Source organism: Eumetopias jubatus, unplaced genomic scaffold (assembly GCF_037043125.1).
Source record: "Eumetopias jubatus isolate StellerSeaLion01/CBP00866 unplaced genomic scaffold, mEumJub1_p1.0 scaffold_13, whole genome shotgun sequence".
Classification (NCBI taxonomy): Eukaryota; Metazoa; Chordata; class Mammalia; order Carnivora; family Otariidae; genus Eumetopias; species Eumetopias jubatus.
The window spans coordinates 1-21,030 of NW_028274819.1; the positions used below are offsets into that span (position 1 = coordinate 1).

The 21,030-nt window shown below is 48.8% G+C and overlaps 2 protein-coding genes and 1 long non-coding RNA gene across 3 annotated transcripts; 1 reads left to right on the forward strand and 2 right to left on the reverse strand.

The window, feature by feature from the left end:
- Window positions 1-17: 17 nt before the first annotated feature.
- LOC114201528 (uncharacterized) lies at window positions 18-2,814 on the forward strand. Its single transcript, XR_003607657.2, has 2 exons — window positions 18-2,161; window positions 2,637-2,814. It is a non-coding gene; the product is annotated as an uncharacterized LOC114201528 (long non-coding RNA).
- A 13,819-nt stretch (window positions 2,815-16,633) lies between these two features.
- LOC114204285 (interferon-induced transmembrane protein 2-like) lies at window positions 16,634-19,528 on the reverse strand. Its single transcript, XM_088017864.1, has 3 exons — window positions 19,398-19,528; window positions 17,502-17,884; window positions 16,634-16,967 (listed from the first exon to the last, which is right to left on the reverse strand). The coding sequence occupies exons 1-3, from the start codon at window positions 19,450-19,452 to the stop codon at window positions 16,878-16,880; spliced, it is 528 nt and encodes a 175-aa protein (XP_087873990.1). The 5' UTR covers window positions 19,453-19,528; the 3' UTR covers window positions 16,634-16,877.
- A 133-nt stretch (window positions 19,529-19,661) lies between these two features.
- Window positions 19,662-20,845, reverse strand: LOC148162579 (interferon-induced transmembrane protein 1-like). The gene is made up of 2 exons (XM_088017457.1): window positions 20,582-20,845; window positions 19,662-19,973 (listed from the first exon to the last, which is right to left on the reverse strand). The coding sequence occupies exons 1-2, from the start codon at window positions 20,828-20,830 to the stop codon at window positions 19,779-19,781; spliced, it is 444 nt and encodes a 147-aa protein (XP_087873583.1). The 5' UTR covers window positions 20,831-20,845; the 3' UTR covers window positions 19,662-19,778.
- Window positions 20,846-21,030: the final 185 nt, after the last annotated feature.

Below are 21,030 nucleotides of genomic sequence, written 5' to 3' on the forward strand. Positions count from 1 at the left end.
AGTTTGGGAGCCGCTGCTACAGTGTCTGCCTTCTTGACGGAGCCAAGATGAGTCCTTGATTTGCGGTTTCTGCATCCACTCTCCTGTTGAGGAGCCGGGAGTGACAACCTCCAGGCTCTTCAGGTGCAGGGCTGGAGACCAGACCTTTCGTGCTGAATTGTTAAATTTCAGGGACTACCCCTTCCTTCGACGGATTTTCCATGTTTATAAGAATAATTTCTATCTTTTTATTGATGTCCTCTGGTTTGTATAACATTGCCTTGCAGCTTCCTTCACTTCTTTGAGCATGCTTTCCTTTAGCTCTCTGAACCGTATTTATAAGGCTGTTTTGAGTCTTTTCCTGTTAAAGACAACGTCTGATTCTCTCTCACCTGCACTTCCTGTTGACTGCTTTCTCTCTAGAGTATGGGCCATATTTTCTTTGCTTGCTCATAAGTTTCATTGGAAACCGTACAGTTTAGACAACATGTTATAGCAATCCTGGGTACTGGTTCCACCTTTCCAGGGCTCGTAGTTGCTATTTGCTTGTTTAGTATTTACTGCCTGGTTTTATTCTCCCCACCCCCACCCCCAGCTCAGGGAGGAACGGTGTTGGGCGGGGTTGTCCTGACCACAACCAGCTGACTTCCCCTGACTGTTCACTGATCACTCTAGTGTTTCAACCCTGCCCTGTTGTATAAATTGCTCTGTACATGAATCCAGTCAAATCCTGGCTCCTTTGAAGGAGTATTTTCTGATGTCAGTGTTCGATATTTTCTCTGATGTGAGGACGGCGCACTCAGACTCTTTATTCCCTGGTTCACTTCTGCAAATGAGCTGACTTACAGCTCAGACTGTATCTTCGCTGTGACCCTGCCTGTCCTCCAAACTGCCCTTCACCGAGGCCTGCACTGTTTCTGAGAGTGACCTTGGGCTTGAACGTCATGCTCTATTGCAGATGAGGCCAGGTTTTGGGAAGAGATTGGAGACTGCTTTATGGCCTGCTTCTCTTCCCCCAGCAAAACCTCTGAGCAAGTTCTCTGGAGCTGCGGGTGGGAACCTCTCTGAGGGACTTCTCCTGCCCTCTCGGAGCTGAGCACTCAGTGGAGGGGAAAGCCGCTTGCTTCTCCGAGCGTGGACAGCCTCCATCTCATGACCCAAAGCAAAGACAGTGAGGGTCCCCATGTGCTCAGTGCTTCAAGCCCCAGGCAGAGCCTCTGTTCCACGACTGGGAGCTGGGCAGGGGGGAGCCCCAGTCTCCGGACTTCACTCACCTGGGACTCAGCAGGAGGCGGCCGGGCAGGATGGGAAATGATGAAGTCCTGCTCCTCCCAGGATAAAGCCCTCCGGCTGAGTGCTGAGGGCTCAGGGAGAGAGAGAGCTCTGTGTCTGGCCTACTTCAGTCTGGAGAGGGGTCTGCACCGTGAGGACCTGGTGGGGAGAGCGAAGGGGAGGGAGGGTGTAATCTTGGTTCCTATGGCACAAGCTCTGACCTTTCTTTCTAAATTTTCATAGATGTTCTTGAATAGATGTTTCTTCACCTGCTGTTTGTCTTTGGGGCCATTTCCAGAGTCTTTACATGGTTATTTTATATAATTATCACCGGTTTGCCTGGGGAGTGGGCCAGCTCATGCTGCCGTGCTAGAAGGCATGCCCCCAGAGTTTATCAGAGGCATTTCTTTGTGGTCTGACAGCTTCACTGACCTGGAGCTCCAGACTCCTGGGCTCAGTGAAGGGAGGGCCACCCTGGAGAGGGTCATGCCTCCTCTCCTCAGATCCTGAGACCGAGGCTGAGGCTTCCCCGACCCTTCCTTGCTTTATACCTGGTGCCTTCATCTTCAGGTTAAATTTCAGAATCTGGTGAGAATGTCCATGCTATAGGCAGGGTTCTCTAGGAGTCATGGACCTTGTCCAGGAAATCAAGAGTGTTTTCTGTCTGGTGGATCCTGCTCCCTGTGAGCATCTCAGATATTTCCAAAAGGGTTCACTTGCCTGAGGTGACCGATATTTGTCACAATGATTAATTTTTCATCTGTCCCAAGTGAAACAGGTGGAAACTGGCCCAGATTGCAGAAAGCCTCACAGACCCCTCTCCACCACCTTCCTGTCTCAGGACTCCATCAGAACCAGTGGTTCCTGCTGGTATTGGTTCTGTCAGTCCCCAGGGAAGGGGTTGCAGTGGGTAGGTGAATTATGTGATTTTGGGGTCACAAAATGCTGTGCCACCTTCTGGAGCCGCAGCTCCAGGGACTGCCCAAGACCTAGCTGTTCCAGCAGCTGAGCTTCCTTCCTGCCAAAGAGGTGGCTGTGTCACTGTGCAAGATACAGAGTGTGACCCCACGCACGGACCTCCTGTGCGGGGTGGCCAGGTGGTGACCGGGCCACAGTGGTCACTCAGGACCCGCCGAGCACAGGGCTCAACCTCAGGGCAGGCACGGAGGGAGGTGAAGGAGGTATTTCCTGTTGGGGCCTTGGGTTTACATTCTACTCAGTCACCCATGAGTCATTTCCATTCATTTATTTAATATTTTCACATATTAGCTTAGTGTCTCTCTCAGGATATCCTTTTCCATAAGGATTATACATTTTTAATGTCCATAAATATATTAACAAAATATTTCTGACTAGATATATATTTTACCAATCTCTCCCCTCAGGGTGACCTTGATGCATGAGCAGGAAGTGAAAACCAGGCCAGGCACGCAAATTACTGGAGACTTGAAGATGTGTCTCCCCGCCCCCAAAGCCCCCTGGCAAAGACTGGGTGACTTATTGGCTCCAGGTACTTAATCTCTGTGCACGCATGAGCTCACCATAAAAGTAACGGAATGGAAACTACGTGTCTCACAGAACTAGTGCGGGAACATCCCTAAACAAATAGCAACGGCAACAAGAGTGGGCAACAAAGCCTGGTGGGCCGAGGGCCTGATTTCCAGCGCTGCCAGATCACGTAACTGAAACTGTCCAGTTTTCAAATTAAAATTTTGAGACAAAGAATCACAAATACACAGCCCACATGAAGAGGGACGCATTCAGCAGAAGCTGTCTTTGAGGGGTCAGACACACTAGGTGAAGATCTAAAATATGATCAAGAGGGGCGCCTGGGCGACTCAGTCGGTTGAGTGGCTGCCTTCGGCTCAGGTCACGATCTCAGGGTCCTAGGATCGAGCCCTGCGTGGGGCTCCCTGCTCAGTGGAGAGCCTGCTTCTCCCTCTGCCTCTGCCTGCCACTCTGCCTACTTGTGCTCTCTCTCTGTCTCTCTGTCAAATAAATTAATAAAATCTTTAAAAATTAAATAAATAAATAAAGTAAAATATGATCAAGGAACCCCCAAAGAATCACGTCTAACAAGTTAAAAGGAAATATGAGAATAGTGTTTTACTAAAAGGAGCCTATGAAGAAAGAAAACATTTTTCAAAGAGCCAAATAGAGATTCTGAAGTTGGAAAGTGTGCTAGTGAAATGAGAAATTAGCTGTGGGGTTGAGAACATAACTGACCCATCAGAAGAGAGTCAGCGAGCGAGCATGCAGGTCAGTAATTGGGATTATCCTGCCTGCAGAAGACAGATGAATCGGTCCTCAGAGGCTTGTGGGATGCCATCAACGGTACCACATGGGTGCGAGGGGCCCCAGGGCAGAGGTGAGAGAAAGCACAGAACGAGCATTTGAAGAAAGAATGGCCAAAAGCTTACCAAATTTGATGAAAAAAATCCCCACTAATCCACATGTCCGAGAAGTTCCACAAATTCAAAGAATGACCCCAAAGAGATGCGCACGTAGACAGATCATAGTCACACTGTCCAAGAGATGCACATGTAGATACATCATAGTCAAACTATCGAAAGTCAAAGACAAGGAAACTCACACACTCACTCTAGTGAAAAGTGGCGTCTCATTGTGATGTTTGCTTGTGTTACCACGTGACTTAGGAAGCTCAACATCTTCTCGTGTGCTTTCTGGCACTTGAACATTTCCCCTGGAGAAATGTCTATTCCAACCCTTGGCCATTCTGAACCGGGTCGTTTGCCTTTTTCCTGTAGTTACACCCTCTGTGTCCCCTCGAGTCAGTCTGTAGATTGTGTGTCTGTCAGGCTTTGTGTGTTTCATCTGGATTACCTGACTTGTTGGTGTACAGCTGTCCACAGTATTCCTATAATTCTGTTATTTCTGGAAATTGGTTGTAGTGTCCCCACTTTCATGTCTGACTTTAGAAATCTGAGTCTTTTTTCTTCTTAGTCCATCTAACTGAAGTTTTGTCAATTTTGTTGGTGTTTTCAAAGAATCCACTTTTAGTTTGGTCGATTTTCTTTATGCCTGCTCTAAACTTTATCATTTCCTTCCTCCTGCTTCCATTTTAGTTTGCTCCTTGTTTTTCCTGGTTTCTTACAGTGAAAGGCCTTGTATTGATTTGACATCTCTCTCCTCTTTGTGTAAGAGTCTCTGCCTGGAGGAGATCCCTCCAAGAACTGTTCACCCTGCCTCCTAAAATGTTCATACCTTTGGGTTTTGTTTTCACTCATCTCAAACCGCTTTTTGTCTATCTTGTGATTTATCCTTTGGTTTTCTGGTTATGCAGGGAATTTCTCTGTTTTCATTCTGTTACAGAATTCTAATTGTATTTTATTGTGGTCAGATCATACATTTTGTACTATTTCAACCTGTTTGCATTTATTGAGAATCGTTTTATGGCCTAACACGTGTCCCACCTGAAGAATATGTCATGTGCCCATAAGAAGAATGTGTGATCTTCTGTCAAGTCTAGTTGGTTTGTACTTGTTGTGAGACCACCCAACAGGATGAGAATGTTCCCCCACCCTAACCCAAAACTTTTGATTCAAATGTTGAACGTGATGAGGCTACACATCCGCCAAGAGGCTGAGACGAGGTGTGTTTCTCACACAGTGATGCATTATGGGGAGAGCAAAGTGATCCCCAGCAGGTCCATAAAATGGCTTGAGAGAACAGAGCAAGGAGGCTGCTCGAGATTTTTATGGTGTCTTAGGGACGGGGCCCAAGGCATGATTTGCCACGCAGGGATTGAACTCCCCTCCAGCGCCAAAGGAGAGAGCACCCAGGCTTTCCTATCAGCTTGATGTGGGGCAGAAAGGGAGGAGAAGGGTGAGGCTTAAAGCCATCAGCAAAAGCCAGAAAATGAAATCGGACTCTTAATCACAACTCACACCTGATATCCGACTGACTCTGACTGAAATATGCCTTCTTTCATTTCATTTAAATTGAGCTTCTTTGAGGGACTCGTCATGGCACTCTATGAGGCCTGCGGCTTGAGGCTGGTCGGGGTGGTGAAAGTCCCATTGAGCACCTCATTCAGGAGCCCAGCCTTGTGTATCTGAGAAGTGAAACAGGTGCCTGTTCGATATCAGAGATCTCTGGAACGCTGAGGGGACAAGGAGTGTCTCTGGGAGCCTGTACCGTGGTTTAGTATGTGTAGAGACATATGCGATCTTGTGTCATATTTTGAGGTATCTGTGAGGCCGGACATTTGCAGAATTCAGTTCTTTGCCCCTAAGTCTGTAAAATGGGAAGATGGGCCAGTTATTGGCCATGGCATCTGGTGCTGACCCGACTGCGTGTTCCCCTCCATGCTCATCCCTTTCAGGGACGTCCCAACTGGGGGACAACAAGCATAGTGCTCCCTGAGCTCCACCACGCATGATGGCAGCCATGCCGTCTGTGAAGTGTACTAACTCACACTGTGGTTTATAACTTTTATATCCTGTTCATGACTTGGTCCTTCTTAATTATAAAACGCCCTCCACCAGGGCGCCTGGTGGCTCAGTTGGTTAAGCATCCAACTCTTGATTTCGGCTCAGGCCGTGATCTCAGGGTCAGGGGATTGAGTCCCGCGGTGGTCTCCGAGCTCGGCGTGGAGTCTGCTTGAGATTCTCTCTCTCCCTCTGCCCCTCCCCCCTTTCGCACTCTCTCAATAAATAAATAAATAAAATCTTAAAAAAATATCCTCCATTATACCTAGTGATAACTGCCTTAATGTCTGTGCTGTCTGTCAATTAGTCTCACCAGTGCAGGCCTCTTCTTTTATTTTTTTAATTTAATTTTATTATGTTATGTTAATCACCATACATTACATCATTAGTTTTTTTTTAAAGATTTTATTTATTTATTTGAGAGAGAGAAACAGTATGAGAGGGGAGAAGGTCAGAGGGAGAAGCAGGCTCCCCGCTGAGCCGGGAGCCCAATGTGGGACTCGATCCCAGGACTCCAGGATCACGACCTGAGCCGAAGGCCGTCGCTTAACCAACTGAGCCACCCAGGCACCCACATCATTAGTTTTTGATGTAGTGTTCCATGATTCATTGTTTGCATATAACACCCAGTGCTCCACGCAGAACGTGCCCTCTTTAACACACATCACCAGGCTAACCCATCCCCCCACCCCCCTCCCCTCTAGAACCCTCAGTTTGTTTCTCAGAGTCCATCATCTCTCACGGTTCGTCTCCCCCTCCGATTTACCCCCCTTCATTCTTCCCCTCCTACTATCTTCTTCTTTTTAAAACATATATTGCATTATTTGTTTCAGAGGTACAGATCTGTGATTCATCAGTCTTGCACAATTCACAGCGCTCACCGTAGCACATACCCTCCCCAATGTCTATCACCCAGCCACCGAATCCCTCCCACCCCCCCACCACTCCAGCAACCCTCAGTTTGTTTCCTGAGATTAAGAATTCCTCACATCAGTGAGATTATATGATACATGTCTTTCTCTGATTGACTTATTTCGCTCAGCATAATACCCTCTAGTTCCATCCAGGTTGTTGCAAATGGCAAGATTTCGATTTTTCTGATGGCTGCATAATATTCCATTGTGTATATATACCACATCTTCTTTATCCATTCATCTGTTGAGGAACATCTTGGCTCTTTCCACAGTTTGGCTATTGTGGACATTGCTGATATAAACATCGGGGTGCACGTACCCCTTCGGATCCCTACATTTGTATCTTTGGGGTAAATACCCAGTAGTGCAATTGCTGGATCATAGGGTAGCTCTATTTTCAACTTTTTGAAGAACCTCCATACTGTTTTCCAGAGTGGCTGCACCAGCTTGCATTCCCACCAACAGTGCAGGAGGGTTCCCCTTTCTCCACATCCCCGCCAACATCTGTCGTTTCCTGACTTGTTAATTTTAGCCATTCTGACTGGTGTGAGGTGGTATCTCATTGAGGTTTTGATTTGGATTTCCCTGATGCCGAGTGATGTTGAACACTTTTTCATGTGTCTGTTGGCCATTTGGATGTTTTCTTTGGAAAAATGTCTGTTCACATCTTCTGCCCATTTCTTGATTGGATTATTTGTTCTTTGGGTGTGGAGTTTGAGAAGTTCTTTATAGATTTTGGATACTAGCCCTTTATCTGATATGTCATTTGCAAATATCTTCTCCCATTCTGTCAGTTGTCTTTTGGTTTTGTTGACTGTTTCCTTCGCTGTGTAAAAGCTTTTTATCTTGATGAAATCCCAATAGTGCATTTTTGCCCTTGCTTCCCTTGAGTGCGCAGGCTTCTTCTGATTACTGTTTTCAGAGTGTACGTCTTGCCAACGTATGTACGTTGTAGAATCTGAAGGTTTCTTGTAGACTGTCTTTATTTGGATCACTTTTTTCTTTTTCTAATCCCTTCCACCGTTCTGTCTTTTGATTGAGCGTTTTACCCATTTACATTTAATATGATTATTAAGGTAAAAGTGACTTTGATTTGCCATTTTTCCTAAATGTCTTATGTCTTATTTTCTGTTTTCTCTATTCCTCAATAATTGCCTTCCCTGTATGAAATAGATCATTTGTATTTTAATTTCCTTTTCATTTATTTTCCTATATTTTTTTCAAGTTACTTTCTTGCAAAAAGTGGTTGCTCTGGGGATTAAGATGAGCATTTTAACTTATAATAAACTGGCTTTAAATAACCCAACTTAATTTCAGTAATATCCAAAACTCTTACCCTTGTGTAGCTCCTTTCACTCCTTCATCTTCTGTGACATTTTCATCACACATTAATCTTTATTCATTGCATATAATAATATCCAATATAAATAACAGATTTATAATGTTTCTTAATGCAGATGCCTTTTAGATCAGAAAAAAAGTTACAAACAAAAATACATTTATACTGTTTTTTATATTTCCAAGTAGTTACTTCTATGGACGCTTATACTTCTTCCTCTGAATCTGAATCAGTCTACTGTTCTTTAATTTCAGCCTAAAGAACTCCTTTTAGTATTTTTAATTTTTTTTCAAGATTTGATTTATTTATTTGACAGAGAGAGAGACAGTGAGAGAGGGAACACAAGCAGGGGGAGTGGGAGCGGGAGAAGCAGGCTTCCCGCAGAGCAACGAGCCCGACGCGGGGCTCGATCCCAGGACCCCGGGATCATGACCTGAGCCGAAGGCAGACACTTAACGACTGAGCCACCCAGGCGCCCCTCCTTTTAGTATTTTTGTAGGCCAGTTCTGCTAGCCTAGAATTATTTCTGGTTTTGCTTATCTGGGAATGTCTGAATTCTCCTTCACTTGTGTGGCTACTTTTGCTGGATACAGAATTCTTGATTGACTCGGACATGTCACAGCACTGCCTGCTGGTCTCCATTGTTCTGATGGGACGTCACTTCCGATCTTACTGGGGATTCCTTGTACATGATGAGTTGCTCCTCTCTTAGGGCTTTCAAAATTCGCTCTTTGATTTTCCTTTCAGCAGTTTGGTTATATTGCGTCCAGGCTGGATCTCTTTGCATTAACCTTCTGTGGAGTTGTTGAACTTCAGGGATCTGTTTTCCACCACATCTGGCAAGTTTTCAGTCCTTATTACTTCACGTATAACTTCTGCCCCTCTTCTATCAGTCCTTTCCTATGGGGATGTCTATTATGCTTTATGGAGCCCCGCAGGACTTTGAGGCTAACTTAATTTTTCTTCTTTTTTTGTTCTGTTTCTCAGACTGGATAACCTCCATTGACCTACTTTACATTCACTGCCTCTCTTCTGCTGCCTCAAATATGCTGCTGACCTCTTCTGTGAAATTTTCATTTTGGTGGGGGGTACTTTTCCACTCTGTAATTTCTATTGGTTCTGTTTTGATGACTTATTATCTCTTTATTGATATTTTCTATTTGGTGAGAGTTCCTTCTCATACTTTGCTTTGTTTAATGCGGTTTCTTTTAGGTCTTCGAACAGATTTCAGATAGCTGATTTAAAGTCTTTTTCTAGCAATTACAATATCTGGGGTTCCTCAGAGACAGTTTCTGTTGACTCCTTTTTTTCTGTGTATGAGCCATAGTTTCTTGTTTATTTGCATTTATCATGATGCTTTGTTGAAAATTGGACTTTTGGGGCTCCTGTGTGGCTCATTCGGTAAGCATCTGCCTTCAGCTCAGGTCATGATCCCAGGGTCCTGGGATCAAGCCCTGCGTCGGGCACCCTGCTCAGCGGGGAGCCTGCTTCTCCCTCTCCAGCTCCCCACCGCTTGTGTTCTCTCTCTCACTGTCTCTCTCTGTCAAATAAATAAATAAAATCTTTTTTTTAATTTTTAAAAAGAATGAAAGAAAAGAAAATTGGAATTTTATTATTTTTTTATTTTTCACAAAAATTGGACTTTTAAAATAATATAATGTAGCAACTTGGGAAACCAAATTCTCCCTTTCCCCGGGGGGAGGCGGGGGGACTGTTTTCCCTTTTTTGTTATTACTGCTGCTGTTGGTACTATTCTCTGAAGTAATTCTGTTAAGTCTATTTGCTTTGTCTTACGTGGCCACAGACTTCCCTGATGAAATCTGTGGTGAGCTAATGTTTGGACAGAGATTTCTCAAACTTCTGAGACCAGTAAGTCCCTGGTCCCTGTCTTTATCAAGGGGCTCTGGGAACGTGTGGGGGCCTGCCAGCAGCAATCCATCAGGCAGATGAGAAGTCTGCCTCCACCTTCACTTCCTGCTTGCACACAGGTGAGAGCACAGGACCCTGCCAGATCTTTCCTGAGCATGAACACTGCCCTACACAGGTGCCTGGCTTCTAGAACCCCAGGAATATGTCAGAGATTTTGTTTATTTTTTTCAGTTTTTATTTTTACTTTTTAAGATTTTATTTATTTGACAGAGAGAGACCATGAGAGAGGGAACACAAGCAGGGGGAGTGGGAGGGGGAGAAGCAGACTCCCGGCTGAGCAGGGAGCCCGATGTGGGGTTCGATCCCAGGACCCTAGGATCATGACCTGAGCAGAAGGCAGACACTTAACTACTGAGCCACCCAGGCGCCCCTTTTTTCGGTTTTTAAATTGAGATGAAATTCACATAATATACAATAACTGTTTAAAAGCGTACAATTTAGTGGCATTTAGTGCATTCACAATGTTGTGCAACCACCACCTCTCTCTAGTTTCAAAACTTTGTCATCAATTCCAGAAAAACATCTTGTACCCATTAAGTAACTGGTCTCCACTCCCCTTTTCTCCCGTCTTCTGCTACAAAGGCCTCTATGGAGTTGCCTATTCTAGGTACATCACATAAACAAAATCATACACTATATGACCTTTTGTGTCTGCCTTCTTTTACTGAGCATTGTTTGTGAGGTTCCTCCGAGTTGTAGCCTGTGTCAGGACTTTGTTCTTTTCATGCTGAATAATATTCCAGTGGGTAAATGTACCAAGATTTGTTTATCCCTTCATCTGTTGCTGGCATGTGGGTTGTCTCCACCTCGGGGTCGTCTCTTTGGGCAGGAATCATGCTGCCATTACCACTGCGTATAAGCTTCTGGGTGGACATGTTTTCACTCCTCTTGGGTAAACACATAGGGTTGGGACTGCCGGGTCCCATGGCGACTCTACGTTGGGGTTAATGGCAGCTGCACCACTTTATACTCCCACCAGCAAGGTGTGAGCGTTCTTACTTTTCCACACCCTCATCAACACTTGCTATGTTTGTTTTATTGGTAAAAGCCATCCTAAGTGGTATGAAGTGGGAACTCATTGTGGTGTTGATTTGCATTTCCTTAGTGACCGATGATGCTGAATATCGTTTCATGTGCTTGCTGGTCAACTGTGCATCTTCTTGGGAGAAAAGTTGATTCAAGTACTTTGCCCATTTTAAAATTGTTGGAAATTTTCAAAGTCTCCTATGGTTGTCTCATCCCCCGGCTTTTCCTCTTAAGCTTTCTGGTTAGCTTATGGTTTGCCCCAGATACTCCCCACTGCCTCAAGCAGCCATGCTGTTAAACAATTTACCTTCATTTATTTCTTCTCTGATGCACTTTCTTTATAGAGATTAAAGTTTCTAACCTATATAGTTTTATTTCTTTTTTTTTAAAGATTTTATTTATTTATTTGTCAGAGAGAGAGAGAGCACAAGCAGAGGGATGGGCAGAGGGAGAAGCAGGCTCCCCGCTGAGCAGAGAGCCCCATGTGGGACTCCATCCCATGATCTGAGCCGAAGACAAATGCTTCACCAACTGAGCCGCCCAGGTGTCCCTATATAGTTTTATTTCTGCCTGAAATTTTTCTTCTAACATTTCTTACATGGTAGGTCTGCTGACAAACAAATTCCTTGTTTTTGTTTGAGAAAATACATTTCATCTCACTTTCAAGGAATACTTTCACTATATGTGGGATTCCAGGTATGGGTTTTTTCTTCTTTCAACATTGTAAATATTTCACCCCACTTCTTGCTAGCATGGTTTCAGAGCTGATGTTTGGTGCAATTCTTTGATTTTCTATAGATAGGTTGTATTGGTTTAGGCATTGGTTCTTAAATCTGGCTTTTTTCCATATCTTTGCCCTTTGAATACGATGTGTCTTGGGATGGGTTTTTTCCCCATCATGAAATATCCCATTGGTAGTGCTTTTCCCCTTAAAGTCTACATTGTCCAGTATTCCTATAAGTGTACCTGCCAACTTTTGGTTAGTGTTCCCTGGCGTATCATTTCCATTTTATAAAATCCGGTCTCTTCTATCCTTATCTCAAAATATGTGTCTCACAACAAGAATAAAGCCTTTTATTTTAAATCAATTCTAGCATTCAGTGAATTCAATTCAAATAAGCTTGACATGTTATTATTGACTTGTGCTTCTCTTTAACCCCCTTTCTTACTTTCTTTGAGTAGGCAATTCATGATTCCACTTTTGTTTTATTATGATTTGTGTGCGTACTTTACCCGTACTTCAAATGCTTAACCTACAGATTGCACCATGTAGTTCAGATTTATTAACTCCCAATATATGTTAGTTATGTAAGTATTTCCTGGCAACGAAAGCACCTTAAAAACTTTAAACCTTGTTACCTGCCCAACTGCACCTTTTTTCTTTGCATTTTATTTCTACATGTGCACCCGCTATTCATACTCAGTCTGCATGAATTCAAATTCTCTTAATTCATTTTATGCTATCTCCCTTGACAGCTGGGTATTGAGTGATATATTTTTACATATCTCTGTTTAACTATTTTATCTTTCATTATCGGTTTCTAGATTAATTCCACTCTGATCATAGAGCATACTATCAATTATTTAAATATTTGAAATTGTTTTATATTTGCTGAACACTTAGCAAATGCAGAATTGTAACAATTCCATGATTTCAAGTATATCATATATTTCTAATACACACACCCATGGGTGTATATGTCAGTCTGTATAAGTAATCTCAAACACGGCACCCCATACATATATGTAGAGTGCAGTGTTTGTAGAGAGCCGATTAGGTCAATTATCTTATTGTTTTGTTTGGACGTGAGATAATATTACTGAATTTTTACATGTGTTTTCTTTTTTTTTCCTATCAAATTGGTTTTATCAGCCCTGAGGGATTTGTGTTAAATATTTACACTGTGATTACGTTTTAATTTGTTTCTTGTTGTGTTCTTGTTTCAATGTATATGTGTTAAGGTTACATATTTAGACTTTTAAATGGGGTACTTCATCAATTCACATTTAATATAATTATTGGTATTTTTGGATTATATTCCTTATGTCCTAATTTTTCACATTTTATTTACTGTTTCGTCTTAGCTTCTATTTTTTTAAAGATTTTATTTATTTATTTGAGTGACAGAGAGAGAGTACAAGCAGGGGGAGCGGCAGAGGGAGAAGCAGGGAGCCCGACATGTGGCTGGATCCCAGGACCCTGGGATCATGACCTGAGCCGAAGGCAGACGCTTTACCGACTGAGCCCCCCAGGCACCCCTTAGTTTCTTTTTTTAAACATGGTTTTAGCTAGCTATTGCTAAATAATGCCGCTTCACAAAAGCCTCTGTTGCACAGGAAGATAAGCCTCCACTTCTGGCGTACTATGTTGTGGGTCAGTGGATATGGCTTTGTCTTTGTGTGGGTGCTGGCCAGGGGCAAGTCACCTTCCTAAAACATGTTTTTGGCTATAGTAGAGTTGCAAGAGGGCAAACCCCATATATAAACATTTTCAGAACACTGCTCACTTCACATTTATTGATTTTTCATTGGCCAAAACATGTCCTGTAGCCAGGCCTGATGTCCAGGACAGAGCACCTGATAAGGTGCACAGGCTGTGAGGCCCAGGCCAACCATTCACCAGCTCCCTCGAGCACCTAGTGTCCCATGGCCCTGCCATCACCATGGCTGGTCATTATGGAATGAATGCCACTTTGTTGGGTAAACCCCTGTCAACATTTTCTCCCTCCAGAGTGGGTCCATTCTTTGCTCCACATCCCATCAGGAATGACGCCAGCCTGGGGCCGAGGCGCACATGACCAGGCTTCCATCAGTGTTTCTGCAGGTGTGTCCTTGGGCCCCTGGGGGACCCTGAGCACTGACTGGCATCCTGTAAGATGTGCTGCTTGCTTCTTGGAGGATGCTCTCTGCTAATGTCATTTGCCTGCTACAGTGGAACCTCCAGATCTGCTTGGATGGGGTCAAGACCACCTGCTCAACACCACTCTGTCCTTCATGTTGGCTGAAGCTTGTACTCTGGAAGTATGGTGGAGAATCAGTCAAAAATAACATGATGAGGGCTAACAGAAAGGGTTTTCTAAAGACAAAGGGTTTTATTATGTGACATTTTAGACTTTGGCTTATAAATTGGTTTGAGGAATATTTTTCCTTTTTCCCATCAGTCAGCACTGACTGGTACATAGATCAACTAACCCTAAATCAGCAGAAAAACCACATGGTTTCTGAGATGTTTCCAGGTAGGAAAGCCACTGCGGCCCACAGGACAACTTCTGAGGAATGGCTAGGTTAAGGGAACAGTTTACTGCACAGCCAAAGCATGGGCCACACTCGGGCCCCCGGCTGGGGCTGGGGCAGGAGCAGCTGGGGGACCCTTCATGCCTCAGACAGGACGGACGTGGGCCTGAGAAAGGCCCAAGGGACAAGCATGGGGACAATCCAGGCCCCACAGCAGCCTCCCAGGCTCTGCTCTCATCCCCGCCTTCATGCCTGGAGTGCCCAACCCTCGAGTGCCCAAACTGAGGACCAGGGAATGGTGCTCATGGGCAGGGGAGGTCTGCATCAGCAGCACCAAGCCAGGCTGCATTTAGTGCAGAAAGGGCTTGTATGGTGGTAGTAGACACAGTGGTTCTGGCCAGGTGTGAAAGAAACGAGGGTCCACATTTGAATTACTCCCACTCTGAAGGGCTGGAGGAGTTTCAGCCCCCCGCCTGAGGGGATTTGGACCCAATCTGAAGAAGGGCCCCATGGGGATGATGGTCCACAGGCACTGAGCAGTAATGTGGAGAAAGGGCATGTCTGGGCTTTCTCACTTTTCCATCTACAAGGAGAGCACAGGCACATTTTACCTACATTTCCTCAGGGACTGCTGCAATTTGAGGTATTTCCCATTTTGTTTGGGCCTCGATATGAAGCTGGCTCCTTGATTCTCTCCCCTGTGCTCCAGATGAGTTGATGTAATTGGACACTGTGGAAGCACTTTAACCCTGCACACCATGTGGCATTAGCATGAGCTTGCTCTTCTCCCCTGAGCTCCTAGAGCTGACAGCTGAAATCTTGCTCTGGATCCTGGGTGGAGGCGAAGATCTCAGACTGGTGCTGGGGCAGTATGGGCTCCAGGTGCTCCAGCTCTCCTGAGCACCAGCTGATGAGTGGGAAGCAGAAAAATACCAAAATGTAGAAGGGTAGGAGATAAATCTCACAGAGTCTGTTTCTGCTGTTTCTACCATTACCCTCCCTCCCATGTTCACCCACATTTTGGATGATCAGCTCACAGGTGAAGAAACTTAGTTGTATGCTTAAATAAGGTTAAAATTTAGAACTTAAAATAAGGCACATTTTATGTTATATATGCTTCACCACAACTTTAAAAAATTGATTTTGACAATGTATTCATTGATTTTGTGGGACAATGGACCTTGCACGTGGCGGGACGTCTACTTTATCAGCCACATGGTGGAAAGCTGCTCAAGGATGAGCTCCTGCCCCTCGCTCTCCCCTCCACAAGCAGGGGCAGCCTTAAAAATAGCCCATCCCCTGGGTGGACTGTGAAGCGCAGGGGCGCCTCGGCTCCCCGGGGTCCCAGGAGGGTGAGCAGCAGCGGGACCGCCCCAGGGAAGGTGGGTCTTAGCGCCCCAGGGCACGCTGGAAGGACTCGCGGGAAGGGGGGCGCCGCGAGCAGCCGTGGTCCTCAGAGCCCCACCACAGGCTCTGGTTCCCTTGTGGCCAAGGCGTCCAGGAGGTGGGCGGGGCTGAGGGGGGTGGGCCAGCTGGGTTGGGGGAGGGGGAGATGAGCCGGCTGGCGCCAGGGGCAGCCGAGTCTTTTCCAAAGAGCCCTTGGGAAAGAATATTCTCTGGCGGCTTTGTGTGGAGTGATCCCAGGAGGTACACGGACGGGCAGGACTCCTGAGATGCCCGGGTTCAGTCCAGAGTGGGGAACGAGGGTAGGGAGGGCGCACGTGTTCCTTGGCAGAAGCCGGTCTGGCAGCCCCGGGAAGGTAGGGGCTGCCCTGCCCCTCCGGCTGGGGTCCGGGGATCAGGGCGACCGCCCTCTTCTGACCCGACCGGCCCCTTCGCGGCCTAGAGTAAGTCCCTCCACGGCCCCGAGGGGCGGATCCCCCAGCGTCCCCTCCTCCACCCAGGGTACCCCAAGCCCCCCCCTCCCCCCCCCCCCCCGGTGCATCCTTGATTTAGGACACTGTGGTTCCAGGCAGGGATAGGGGTGTGGGTGAACCGCAGCTTGGGTCCCAGTGTACAGGGGAGGACGGGGCGGGGGGGGGGGGAGTATTACCATCCCACCTCACACCTCACTTGTCCAGCTGGTTGCCGTCAGGGTCTGCCTTGGCGCATCCACGGTGTCCACAGTATGGAGGCCATGGCAGAAGAATTTCCACTCATGGCAAGGGTACACCCCTATTTGGAGAGCAGGATAAACTGGGACTACATAGCTCCAGAGGAGGACCTGGATCAGGTGCCCTGCAACTCTCCCCAGCCAGTGGGCTCCTTGGAAGCTAAAAACATGCTGGACCCAGGGCCACCCTTCTCCAAATGAACCCATTTGCTCAGGGCTCAGACCTCTGGCAAGGAGGGACCTCTACCTGAAACCATCCTCCGTGTGTTGCCCCAGCTGGAGGCCAGATACAGGCAAGGCCTCAGGACAAGCCCACCCACCACACACATAACACACAGAGGGTACGGATGGGCAATGAGGACGACGCGGGCTCAGGGGCAGGGTGGGGAGTCTCAAAGGGCCCCTCCCCAGGTGAAAACACAGCACCCTCACACAAGTGCTTTATTGACTACGATGGCAGATTGACATATACATAAAACACTGTGACAGAGGTGACAGCCTCAGGCCACGGGCAGCTACGAGTACCCTCCATAATGTTTTATGATCTCCGAAATCGTTTGGGAAATCATCAGTGATCCAGTGACAAAAAAAATGATGAACGTGATGGTCAGAAGGAGACCCTAGACCAGGGCCCAGATGTTCAGGCACTTGGCGGTGGAGGCATAAGTCTGGGCCCCAGTCAGGTCACCCACCATCTTCCGGTCCCTGGACTGGGGAGAAGAGATGGAGTGTGCGATCAGGCCCAGGTTCTGGTGAGAGCCAGGGACTCAGGTGGCCCCCTGGCTGGTCCCTGCCCAGGGCAGTCTCCACCTGCCCTTCACCCTCCCCATTCCCTGGAGCCTGAGCAGGACCGGGCCCCATGGACCCTTCCCTCCTGGGGCCTGCATCTCCTTCCTCAGCCTCTCAGGAGACCCCAGGCCTTGTCCTCCCTCTGCTTTGGCCCCTTCACTGGCCTCACACCCCACCGGGAGGCAGTTTCCTGTGAGTTCCTTTGCTCTTTCTGGGAGAGCCTTGGAGCCACACGTGCATCTGAGGGATGTAATTGCTAGTATTGGTCAGCAGGGGAAGTCCTTGGAATCTTGGGGACAAAGGCTGCTCATGGCCAAACCCAGGCCCCTCCCGCAGCTTCACTGCAGTCACACACACACACACAGACACACACCCCCCGCACGTGCCCTGTGGGCTGGCAGACCTCCGCGGGCTCACTGCACCTTCTGGGAGAGTCCCTCCCCACACCCCCTCACCTTCACGGAGTAGGCGAAGGCCACGAAGCCCAGGCAGCACCAGTTCATAAAGATGGTGTTGAACAGGGACGAGACGATGTGGTCGGGCACGGCTGTCTCACTACGGATGTTGATCACAGTGGTCATCACGGGAGCCGAGCTCTGGGGCGCCCCGAGTACAGCCACCTCCTGCTCCTCCTTGAGCATCTCATAGGTGGGGGCGGGGGGGGGGACGCCGTTGTGGGCGACCGGGAAGAAGTGCTGGGAGTTGTGGTTCATGGTGGGAGATGGAGCACCTGTGGTGTGGATGTGGGCGCCGGACCTTGCTCTGGGCCCTCCCTTCCCCAGTAGTTTCCATTTCTCCAGAGTTTCTATTTCCTGCTTTTTCCAACGTGGTGAACTGGCTAGGTACCAAGAGGATGGACCAGTGACTGAGTGTCAGGTTACACCAGGGCCAGGTGGGAGGAGCCAGAGGTGTTTGGGGAGAGCCTCCTGTCCCAGTCACTCAAATCAGGCCTGGATACCTACCCCACTTCCCTATTTAGGGGTGTGGGTGGGCCCTGGGGTCTTTAGCCTGGGACTCTCCCCACTGTTTTACCTGTTTTCTACAGTCTCTGCTTATGAATAACCGATGTTGTTGACCCACCCTGGTGGTTCTTATTATAAGAAGCCCTTCAGCAAACTTGAAAAACTTTAGACCTGGAAACTACATAGCACAGCTGTAGCCACAAAACAGGTTCTGAGGTGGGGGTTGGGGGTGGAAGGGAGGGAGACAGGGAGACAGGGAGACAGGGAGACAGGGAGAGGGAGGGGGAGAGCCAGAGAGTGAGAGAAAGAGAGAGAGAGAGAGAGAGAGAGGAAGCTGGACCCAAGGAACACCTGACACTCTGCAGGGAGCTCAAACCAGAACAGCCGGAAATCTGGTCCCAAATAGTTATCAAAATTCAACCAAGATCTGTCCCAGGTGGCCAGGCACTTTATCTTGTCATTAGGCTGGCCAAGTGCTCATTTGAGATAGCTGTCTCAGAAATGGGTGAGTCTGATTAGGTCTGGCACTTGCATTACATGGGAGGGAGGGAGGGAAGGGAGGAAGCAGGGGAGGGAGGGAGAAGAGGGAGGGAGAGAGGGAGGGAGAGAGGGAGGGAGAGAGGGAAGCAGGAAGCACAAAGAGCTGCTGACTTGAAGGGGAGCCTCCAGGACTGACCTGGCCCCACTGCTGGAACCCAGGCAAGCCCGGGTGCCCCAAAGGGCAAGGCGCCCCTGGATAAGGGGCTCCCACCCTGATACCCGCCTGTGGCCGCCTGGACTTCTCCAGCCTCTCCCGGGTGACTGTGTCGAGGGTGCCCCCCACCCACTCCCTCTGGGGCCTCAGACAGGAACACCTGCTGGGGCAAGCTCCTCCTGCATGGGGCTGAGGATGGCCCCCACTCCCTAGGGCAGCCCAGGCTCTGGCAAGAGCTCACAGCTAGTGCCCCAGGGCCCCCGGTGCCTGGGATACCCTTCCCGGGGCACTGGGTAGCTGCTCCACCCTGCAGGGCCAGTTCGGTTTGGGTGGAGTCGGGGGAGTAGTCCTTCCGCTCAAGCTTTCTGTCCACTGGGGTTTGGCCACCAGGTCTGATGATCAGCTTTGGCAGTCAGTCCACAGTTGAGCGCTCTGTCCCTCCCCCAGGCCACTCCCGGGCTGTCCCCACCCCACCCCCACCCCCACCCCCAGAGGAGCAAGGACAGAGCTGGTGGGCTGGGGGAGGCAGTAGCAGGATGCAGCAATGTCTGGATCAGCCCAGAGGGGCTGGGAGGTGCGGGTCTGTATCAGCTGCACCCACAGATACAAAATCCCATGGCCTGCCCAGAGGACCTGAGCTGCCCATTCCCCCCAGCACCGCTGCTTCCACACACCTGAGAGTCAGGGGGCCTTACCCTCGGGACCAAGGGTGTTCTGGACACGGGACGTCCCTGGGTCGGGGACCCCCATCCTAGGACCCTGGTCCAGTGCTTGCTCCCAGCAGGAGACCAGAAACCAGCACAGCCTGAGGACATGCCCTGGCCCCTCAGAGCCACACAGCTGGGGGGGGGGAAGGGAGGGGGGGTTGTGGGGGGAGGTGGGCCCAGTCTCAGGGGTAGGCTAGGGACTCCAGCAGGGGCCGCTCAACCCCAGGGAACGTCACAGCACCGTCACACACAAGTGTACTTTATTGAATTCAGCTGTAGGCAGGCAAGTGTGTTAATGTAAAGGGCTGGACGCTAAGGGACAGGGCCAGCAGCGCGCGGTGGAGGACTTGGGTCTCCTGCCATGAGCACCTAGTGGTACCCATTGTTCTCCTGCATAGACTTTAAAAATACACTGTAGGCTGTAGCGTAGACAAACACCAGAAGAACAATGGATCCAGTGGTCAGAAGGAGGCCCAGGACCAGGGCCCAGATGTTGAGGCACTTGGCGGTGGAGGCATAAGTCTGGGCCCCAGTCATGTCACCCACCATCTTCCGGTCCCTGGACTGGGGAGAAGAGATGGAGTGTGCGATCAGGCCCAGGTCCTGGTGAGAGCCAGGGACTCAGGTGGCCCCCTGGCTGGTCCCTCCCCATTCCCTGGAGCCTGAGCAGGACCGTGCCCCTCCTGGGGCCTGCATCTCCTTCCTCAGCCTCTCAGGAGACCCCAGGCCTTGTCCTCCCTCTGCTTTGGCCCCTTCACTGGCCTCACACCCCACCGGGAGGCAGTTTCCTGTGAGTTCCTTTGCTCTTTCTGGGAGAGCCTTGGAGCCACACGTGCATCTGAGGGATGTAATTGCTAGTATTGGTCAGCAGGGGAAGTCCTTGGAATCTTGGGGACAAAGGCTGCTCATGGCCAAACCCAGGCCCCTCCTGTAGCTTCACTGCAGTCACACACACACACACAGACACACACACACACACACACACACACACAGACACAGACACACACACACACACACACACACACACCCCGTACGTGCCCTGCGGGCTCACTGCACCTTCTGGGAGAGTCCCTCCCACACACACACACACACACACACACACACACACACACCGTACGTGCCCTGCGGGCTCACTGCACCTTCTGGGAGAGTCCCTCCCCACACCCCCTCACCTTCACGGAGTAGGCGAAGGCCACGAAGCCCAGGCAGCACCAGTTCATGAAGATGGTGTTGAACAGGGACCAGACGATGTGGTCGGGCACGGCTGTCTCACTGCGGATGTTGATCACAGTGGTCGTCACGGGAGCCGAGCTCTGGGGCGCCCCGAGTACAGCCACCTCGTGCTCCTCCTTGAGCATCTCATAGGTCGGGGGGACGCCGTTGTGGGCGCCGGAGAAGAAGTGCTGGGAGTTGTGGTTCATGGTGGGAGATGGAGCACCAGTGGTGTGGATGTGGGCGCCGGACCTTGCTCTGGGCCCTCCCTTCCCCAGTAGTTTCGATTTCTCCAAAGATTCCTTTTTTGGTGTTCAGGAAATGGGGAATTGGCTGGATAATAGGAGGGTGGAACCAACTGTTGAGGGTCAGGTTACACCAGTGCAGGGCAGGTGGGAGGGGGCTGAGG

What these genes read in the sequence shown, in the direction of transcription:
- LOC114204285 (XM_088017864.1), bottom strand. Translation starts at nt 19,452, where the DNA reads ATGGGGGTCCCCGACCCAGGGACGTCCCGTGTCCAGAACACCCTTGGT. An exon ending in GAACACCCTTGGTCCCGAGG is followed by an intron (nt 17,885 to 19,397) that starts GTAAGGCCCCCT and finishes CTTGGTACCTAG; the next exon opens with CCAGTTCACCACGTTGGAAA. An exon ending in CCTTCGCCTACTCCGTGAAG is followed by an intron (nt 16,968 to 17,501) that starts GTGAGGGGGTGT and finishes TCTTCTCCCCAG; the next exon opens with TCCAGGGACCGGAAGATGGT.
- LOC148162579 (XM_088017457.1), bottom strand. Translation starts at nt 20,830, where the DNA reads ATGAACCACAACTCCCAGCACTTCTTCTCCGGCGCCCACAACGGCGTC. An exon ending in CCTTCGCCTACTCCGTGAAG is followed by an intron (nt 19,974 to 20,581) that starts GTGAGGGGGTGT and finishes TCTTCTCCCCAG; the next exon opens with TCCAGGGACCGGAAGATGGT.